At 31.5% G+C, this 9,607-nt stretch overlaps 1 protein-coding gene across 6 annotated transcripts in view; it reads right to left on the bottom strand.

Moving 5' to 3' along the window:
• The window catches only part of LOC106679968 (KICSTOR complex protein SZT2), a 240,391-nt gene that overhangs the window by 117,399 nt on the left and 113,385 nt on the right, over positions 1-9,607 (bottom strand). For all 6 annotated transcript variants that reach the window (XM_067050326.1, XM_067050330.1, XM_067050327.1 and 3 more), the window contains 4 exons: positions 3,525-3,655; positions 2,694-2,818; positions 2,404-2,598; positions 800-937 (listed from right to left, as the gene is read on the bottom strand). In XM_067050326.1, coding sequence (XP_066906427.1) covers positions 800-937; positions 2,404-2,598; positions 2,694-2,818; positions 3,525-3,655 — 589 coding nt within the window. The remainder of the gene's footprint in view (positions 1-799; positions 938-2,403; positions 2,599-2,693; positions 2,819-3,524; positions 3,656-9,607) is intronic.

Below are 9,607 nucleotides of genomic sequence, written 5' to 3'. Positions count from 1 at the left end.
GTTTTTTGTTTTATATGCATCTCCTGTACTTTTTAAGCTTTATATTTTATGTATTTTTATAAAGAAATTTTTACTCTTGCCATTGTTACTTGTTTTTATTCTTATCATTGTATTTTCATTCTTATCATTGTATCATTTTGTATCTTTTTAGCCCTGATGAAGCCCTGGAAAGTGGGGTGAAACGTCGGAAAATAAATAGTTGTAAACTATTTTTGTTTCACTTTAGACCGCAACCCTGACCATATTCTTATATATATTTTTTTTTTATAATACTTGACTTTCCTAGTTGTTCGCAACTACAACACAGATATGTATTTAAAATGAAGTTTATACATATAGTAGTTTGACAGAAGATCTAAGATATCTGTTTTGTAAATCTTACAAAACGAAGGGGCTAAGTCTTTATAATAATTATTACAAAAATGCAATAGTCTTGTTGCTATAAAATTCACTTAGGTTATTAAATTAATACAGAGCTAAAGCATTACTTTCTACACATGATGGAGAAGTTTGATGTAAACAATTTAATTTCAATGACATGAAGCTTGAAAGAAAGTCTTGTTCAGGGTGCTCTCAATAATCAGATTGTTGGCTTTCAGAAGGCAATTTCCAGACAGCATATATTTTTCATATAAAGATAAATAAATGAACATTGTTCACACCTTAATAGAATCTTTCAATAACTTATGAATAAATTATAAAGTTTAAAAAATATTAAATAAAATTACTGAACTAGTAACTCATAAATAACTTATAAATACAAATAGGTGAAGAATATTGAAATGTATAGACATGTAACCTGGTGAAGAACTGGAAATTTCAGCTTGATATGTAGCCCAAGATATTAGTCTAGCCCAATCATTTGCCACAGGAATAGTTTCAACAGTTTCAGAAGAACCTGCATCAGACACTTTTCTTGTCTCAGGTTTAATATGTTCTGTAAAGATTTTTGTAATGCCAACATCAAAATTTTACATGCAAATAAACAAAAATATAAAAACAAAACTTTTCGCCATTGGAAATCAAGACGAACTGGTGGTCGACCTGTAGGATCAATAACAGTTACGCGAATTGTTATAATTTTAGCATCACTAATTGGTTGCTGATAGTTACAGTGGCACCTACGCTTACTTTTTCTATAAAAATATGGGTAGTTTCTCAAGAATACTGGTATTCTTTTCAAATATGTAAAGTATTTTTAAGTATCTTCTAAAGAAAATCCTTTAATTTATAGAGGTCTTCCTATAGTAATTACCAAAAAAAAAAAATCGGAAGCTGAGACAGGTTACCTATTGTCACTAAGTTTCCTGCTGTTTTTTCTAATTATTTTTTCCTCTTTGTAGGTATCATCATTATTTTCAAAGTTAGAAATTATTTGTTTGTATTTGAAATTCATTTTTTTTTTTTACATTTATTTTGAATCTTCATTCTAATTTTTTTTACCACATTGCAATCTATTTTTGTTTATTATTATTATTTTATTCTTATAGAAGGTTATAAATAAAAATGTAAATCTTTTAACAATCCTAAACTCAATCCAATTTTTACTGCTACATACAAGTACTTTTTATTTATATATAATAATCTATTGATTGTTCTGACAAGTTAACTCCCAATTCGGGGACATTTTATCCAATTCCTTGATTATTTACTTCAAAATTTCTTATATAACATCCAGACTTTTGCTGATGATTAAATAGTCTTTGAAAACAGTGGCATGAAATGGAACAGAAATTTTATAGGCTGAAAGTTTTCAGTTTAACTAAAATGTTTAAACTAACTAATAATTTGATAGCTAATTAAAAATATAATATTCATAAGTAATTATTCTTATAACCATTTATTCATTTTTTTAATAATTATCTATCAAGGTTTTCATTCGTTCAATTTATTATTTTTACCTTGCAATATTTACTATTGAACTGGATCACTGTAATTTAACATAAAATTTCTACATCTGCTTTATAAAAAAATAAATCATTAAATATAAAGATGCCAGGTTGCCAGATTTGCATCGAACAGCCCTGATGAAGGCTGGAAATTCTAGCTGAAACATTAGCACTATTAAATAAGTTATTTCAACTTATTCCTCATATACCTTAAATATAACACTTTGCTATTTACATATTTTCATGTACACATAAAAATTCATGTCTCAGTGTAGAAATTCCCTCTTTGTAAACTAGTAATTGGCATACATCAGAAATATAAAGAAAGAAGTCTCATTGCATTAAAAAATTAAAAATAACACCTTACAGATGGTTGAGCACCTTTTACATAACAAATAACTGGTCAGGGCCATTCCAATTTAGGTACTCTTCTTTGATTTACCTTAATTCCGATTAATTTTGAAAAATATAACAATGTTTTGAAAACTAGTTTATCATGGGATATTATAATCACCAGTAGGAAAAGGAATTGGCCTTTTTGAACAATCACGAGGGCGACTTGTGATTAATTCCAGTAGCTGAGTTGCCTCATGGTCACTCAAAGTAAGATCTCTATGGTGTAATTCTTGAAGTTGCAAGAGAAAGTTTTCCATTAGCAAGTTATTGGGAGAATCATTCCTGTTTTTACCTTCCCAATCATCACTTAACTCTGAAAAATAAAAGAATCATGCAATTTTAAATATTTCAAAAATTGATATTGACCCACAAAATATAATATAATAATGAAATTTTCATTTGTTCTACCTTGTATAAACATCGATGACAGTAGTTCAGCTTGCTGACATTTTGGTAGCAAATTCATTAAATTATAGGCAAATGGTATACGATGAATTCTTTCATCTTCAATAGCAACTGCATGTGGCCAGTTCCTTAAATGGGACAGAATAATGCATTAGTTAAAACATACATTACAACAGATTTGTTTGTATACAAACAGTTCGTTGATCTAATTGACTCATTAAATCATGCAGTATGATCATAAACGTAGTTATTTGAACCCTGGGAGATGGTTAAAACAAATAAATATTAATTTGAATTATGGTTTATTTTAGCTTATTATTGGAGAGATTAAAAAATATATTATAATGACTAAGAAAAAGAAAATATTTTTAATACCAAATAGTGTACTTCATGTACAAATGTACAATAAATGGGCATAAAAAATGAAAAAACAAATTGGGTATTAGATATTGATTACTAATAGGAAAAAATAATTCTAATCAAATATTTATAATATAATTTTAAATGTAACTCATGACTTGACACTTTATGCAGATAAGAACAAAAAGAAACAATTCTAAAAAGAAGGAAACATTCTATTGTAGGAAAAAATAACCAATATTTACTCATTTTTGAAGTATTGAAAAGATAAATTTTAGATTAATGATAATTAAATAAAAACTTATATGATTAGCTGTTACCCAATGAAAAATCTAGTCAAATCTTTAATTCATATTTGTTTAAAAATGTCATATTTTTTATATTTAACTTTAAAATCTTATAAATAAAGCATTAAACTATATAACCCTCCAAAAATTATAATATCATAAAAGTAAACATGAAAACAACACTTACTCTAAAGGATTTTGATGTAGTGAAGATGGATCAAGGGATATTGGAGGTGTTATTTGCTGGTTGTGGCACATTAGTTGAAGATGGTCAAATGTCAATAAGTTCGAAATACATTCAGCATCAACTCTCCAAATCTGCAATATAATTAAATTTCCTTAACATCGTATGACTAAGGAATGGGAGTAAACTTAATTCAATGGATTTAATACCTTAAAATATTCACTATGTAAAAATCTTTCAATAAATTACTTTCATATAAATAACTAAAAATGATCATTAAAATAATGAAATAGTTAAGTTTTTCAATTAAGAAAAAAAACTATAAGCTTCCCAAATAAAATATAGTTTTATTCTCCTTCTTTCACTGGTGCTGAGGTCCATTTAGAACCTTCAACTAACAATCCAAAATTGATATTAAACAACAATTAAATTGCTACCTGGAAATTTATTTATTGGATGATTTGGATTTAGTGGGTGGTTTCCACATTCATGCATGAAATTCTTTTTCTACTAATAAACCATCTGTTATTATCTGGGATATTCAGGTATTTTTCATTCTAAGAACATAAATAAATAAATTATTTTTCTACTAATAAACCATCTGTTATCATTTGGGATATTCAGGTATTTTTCATTCTAAGGACATAATACCATGTGCCTCTCAAAGAGAGCTATTTGGTAAGGCGAATTGTACAATTTTTTTTTTTTACTTTCTTTACATTTTTTTTGTCAATATCCACATTTTACTCAGTACCATGTGTTACTGTTAGACTGATAAGTGTGATGAGCCTGAATATTGGGGTCTTTCAGAATACTTTTTCGATGTTTTTAAATATCTCATCAAAGCTCAAAAAATCTTTTATCTACAATCAGCCTTAAATTGACTTTAAGGCTTTAGCACTTTTTCTTTTTTTTAAAAAAAAAGGTCCACAGAAGCTTAAATCTAGCCACTGGTATCCTTTAAGTATTGAATATTAGCTATATCTCCATTTCTTGAAGTTGACTTTTCTTCCCACTTACCGAAATACTCCAAGAAGAAAACTTGCACTCATTTCCATTGTCACAATACTAGCTGCAAGACTATGTTGAGAATCAGTTGTTTATAAATGGAACCATAAGGATTGGTTCAAATCATTGTCATGACATTTTCAAAACCAGGTTAAAGGGTTGTGAGTGATAGGATCTCCTTTTTCGATTATTTTTTTATTGGGAATGGCAGCGATTACTCTTTCTATAAATGCATAACTCTACTTCCCATAGTTAATTTCATTGTCACTCACCACCTTGATTAACTTTGGAGAATAGAGAAATAATCTTATTTTGTACCTTTATTGACAGCCACCCAGACTATCTTCCTACAAAATAATCTTAATCTTCCATCTATTGTCTGTATAATCGCAGCTCAGTTCATAGTATATTTACAGATGGTAAAAGATCACTGATGGAAAAACCATGGTCAAAAGTCAATCACCCACACTAATATTCTTCTATAAATGGATAACTATACTTCCCTTAGTTAATGCCATTGTCACTCACCACCTTGATTAACATCTGAGGATAGAGAAATAATCTTAATATTGGAAGAAGATAGTTGACCGTATGAAGCAAATTGTGGGAAGATAGTCCTGGTGGCGATCAATAAAGGTACAAAATAGTGAGAAAAAAAATTCAATGTTAACCAACATTAAATAATTATTTTTCACTATTTTGTATCTTTAGTGACTGCCACCTAGACTATCATTCTACAAAATAATCTTAATCTTTCATTTACTGTCTGTGTAATCACAGTTCAGTTCATAGTATATTAACAGATGATAAAAGATCGCTAAAAAAACCATGGTCAAAAGTCAACCATCCACACCAATATTCTCCAACCTAACACTAACATCCTTCCAGCAGAAGGATTCGAACTTCAATGGAAAGATGGAAAAAGCAAAATAATTGGTGGAAAAATAGATTCGAGAAGATATAACTTGCTTCTCTCTTTTCTTCCTTTTCCACCTATTCAATGAGCTTGCATTCTCACACAGAACTTTTTGAATCCTGATAGAACTTTTTCCTGTTTTTGCCTCAATTTCTTCCAGTAACGATTCCAAATATTTTCCAACCTCTTCACTTTTTTTCCCATGACACTTATCAACTCCTGATCTCTGTTTATGATCTTCTGCCGTTCCTATCGACTATAATAAAAATAAATAGACAGAATTACAAAACGGGTCGCTACGAAAGAAATGATTATTTTTGAACTGCTGACAATAGGTAAACGTAATCCAAGTACTAAATAGACACACATTGAAACTTCATATTTGATGGTTTAGGTTGAAGTCCCTTACATTTAAGAAGAATTTATTATATTGAAGTTGTATCCTACAGAACTTTTTTCGATTAAATATTAGGGCTATATAGCTGTAAGATTAGAGAGTCAAACGACATCTTTAATTTTTTTAAACATTAACAGAGGATGACAATCGAACTCTAAGTGTGCTGTACATAACGGAGCTAACCTTGTTTGCCTTCTCTTTAACTTTGCAGGAGAGAAAGCAGCACGAGTGTAGGGAATCCAGCTTCGTGCGAGCCTGTTCAAGAGCACGGACCAGCTCTTGACATACGCTGACGATTTTGAAATTGCGGCCAGATCTGAGCGTGTATTAAAAGAAGTGTTCCAGGCCCCATAAGATGCAGTAAAGAAACTTGGACTGATAATTAATGAAACTAAGACAAATTACCTTAGAGTTGGAGGCGAGGGACCAAGGTTAAGTTCCTTTGAGGTTGGACCGTTCAGCTTCGAAAGGGTAAATAGTTTCGTTCATCTGGGGTCAGAGGTCAACTCGGGAAACGACATACTCCGGGAGATCAGTAGGAGGATAGCGATGGCTAGCCGGTATTGCTTTGGGCTAACAAGGCAATATAGTAGTAGGCTCTTTTTTAACAGGATCCAGATAACCCTGAGACCTTGGTCATGTTTTAACTTACGGGTCAGGAGCCAGGGCACACACTAAAACGTAAATTCTTCTTAAGATTCATCTTCGAGAGAAGAATTTTTGGTCCTGTTGGAGAAGGTAAAAAGGCGTCTGGAGAAGAAAAAAAAACTCACGAGACTCAACAAGGAAATTCCCTTGAACAGGTTCGTCAGATTAGAGCGACATCAGCGGACTGGGCTCGTCACGCCAATGGATGATGCCAAGACAACCCAAAGAGAATCCAAGTAGAGAAAATTCACATTGAGAAAAAGTGGTCAGCCAAAAGTTAGATGAGAAGACTTGTCGGTGGATGCACGGCTCCTACTTGGGGTTCGGAACTGAAGAGCTGTGGCAATTGATTGTAACAACTGCCGAAGAATACTAAATTTTAAATTTTCTACCACCATTCATTTCTGTGATAATTATTTTTAAATTACCACAGAAATGAATAATATTATTTAGAGAGTAATATTGAAAAGGTGGTTAAAAAAGATAAATTTAGATGAAGAATGAGAAGGTTGAAAAGAAGATATAGAGTTCCAGAGTGAGGCAGCTCGGATTAGGAAGGATTTGTCAAATACAGCAGTTGGGTAAGGAGGAGAGTAGAAGTCGGGAGGACAGGACCCGATAGTACGGAATGGAACGGAGGATATACATTTCAGGCTCTACAAGATATAGGAGGGTCGCTGAGTGTCAGCCACTCGGTATAGGAAGGAAGCTTCTATGGCATACTAACGGCCGTAGGAAGGGTAGACTACTTCAACTCAGTGTAATATGGAAGGGTTATAGGCATATCACTGATAAGATCGAAAACTAATCGTACAGAGCAGTTATAATTGTGTTCGAATAGAGAAGAAAATCATTGCAGTCGAGCGTCAACATTCGCATCTGAAAACCGAATAAGTTCAAGTCCAAAAGAGTAGGGAAAATTTAAATATTTCATAATATAGTCGGGAAAATTTAAACATTCAATATAGTTAGGAAATCGGTCACAATTGTAGAGAAATTCTAATTGGTCGTATTTCAAATTTTCACTTAGCTTATTGAAAAGAGGAATGTTGGCAAGATTCGTATAATATTTAAAAACCAATAAAAAGTTACAAATCCGGTCCTGATTACATGAGGTTATTTATGTAAATTTATAAAAAAAACACAGGAACTAGTATAAATTTGATAAAATATATTAAGAGACTGTGCAATGGTCTTAAAGCCGGAATAAAACTCGAAACTGGAATTAAGAACTACCTAATCACTAAATGGCTCAATCAAGGATGTTCTCTTTCGTAACTTTTTTTTTTTTAAACACATGAGGAAGGAATTGAGAAAAACATATGAGAATGGGTGTATCGCTAGATGTAGTAGACAGTAACGATGTAGAAGAAACTAGGATATAGAATAACAAAGTTTTTTGGGAACGCGATAGCTGATAGGGTTGGGGCGTGGGGTTAAGGACCAAGTACACAGATGCGCCCACTCAGAAAATTCAAGGATTCACCACTGATCTAAAGAGCAAATGAAAAATGCAAAGACGCAATACACTATGTTTTCTCCAACCCAGAAGTGAGCCTATATTAAAATATTAATAAATAAAATAGAAAATATACAATTCATTTTAGCTTTTAATTAGCATTGTTCTTCTTTTCCTACATCTACATATTTGTTTGGGAATGTTGGGTTTGGGAACTGCTGATCTATAGCTTGTCGAATCATAACTTTTTTTTCTAAATCTAGTAAGAGTAAGGTAGACTTCAAGTCTAATTTTGAAATTACTTTGCTTATTATTAGTTTTATTTGAAGTTTTCACTCAAAAAATTTAAAAAAAAAAAAAAGGTGCACAGGCCTTACCTCCACTGGGAGCAGAAACCTGAAAAAAGTTGTTGAATCAATTCGTCAGCATACAGACGCGTCTGTGTGTTTGGATCGTCCGGAAGGTCCAACCACACGGCTCGGTGGGGGACTGCGTCCGTTGGGCCGTTAGTTATCGTCCGAATAGGTGCGAAATGGGAAGACAAGGGTGAAAAAGAGATTGACAAATGGACAGTTAATTTTGCTTGTTCAAAAAATGAAATATCTGTGGGACCAACGGGAAAGTAACATCACATGCGGAATGTACACCAATTGTGGAAGGAAGATTCGATTGAATTGAAATTGAATTTTTTAAAAATAAATTAATTTGTATCCAAGTTAAGTCTCAACACCTTATTGTTATGAAAATGACAATAGTGTTAAGTTAATCTGTAATTAAAAGTTTTAAAAATTAATTTAATAATGACAAATGACTAATGACTTATATGATGATGATTATAATGAATTAAATTAATGACTTGGGCAGAATAACCTGCAAATGTTTTTTAAATAGTTGGATGTGAGGTGTAAATTTACATTTAAGATTATCCTTGAGGATGGCCTGTTCAATATTTATCGGTTCTATTATTCACATTCTACAATTTTATTTTATTCTATTTTTTTCCTCTTCATCTTTTTCTTAAATTAACTTTTTTTCCCATTATAATTATTCATTTTCTCAAATCCATAAATGTCATTGTTTTTGTGATTAACTTTTTTTTTTCTCTTCTAAAGAATTATTAATGTTACCTATTTATTATATCTTAATTTTTTTTCATATAACATTTAAATAGTAAGGGGTGTCTTTTGCACGAAACTATAGCCCCCATAATTGATGTAAAAAAAAAAGTTACTGTTCATTAACCATGTAAGGCACATCAGGCCGATCAGGTATTGAATAAAAAAAAAGAAGACGGATGGGAAATTGAAGGGATCCATCTAAAAAACTTATAACTGCAAAATTTAACAAAGCAATTTTTTTAGCATAAAAAAACTTCCTAACCTAATCCGACAGCTGCTAGAGACGAAGGCTCGCATGTGCCACGACTGAAAATGTGTTAATTTGGTCGATGATGATCATTTTTGGGTTTACTTCCATTCAATAGGACCTGATAAAGCCCTGCAACGTGGGGCGAAACGTTGCCTCACATTAAATAGTTTAATTTCTACTTGAACAATACTGCAATGGGTGCCTTTCTGGACATAGCGCAAGCTTTTGACCGGGTATGACATTCCGGATTGCTTTTCAAGCTCAAATCCATATTACCCCAAACCTTATAC

The sequence above is a fragment of the Halyomorpha halys genome, unplaced genomic scaffold (assembly GCF_000696795.3).
Source record: "Halyomorpha halys isolate HHAL.00 unplaced genomic scaffold, Hhal_1.1 Scaffold237.1, whole genome shotgun sequence".
Classification (NCBI taxonomy): Eukaryota; Metazoa; Arthropoda; class Insecta; order Hemiptera; family Pentatomidae; genus Halyomorpha; species Halyomorpha halys.
The sequence above is the reverse complement of the archived record's forward strand: the minus strand, read 5'-3'. Positions and strand labels throughout refer to the sequence as shown.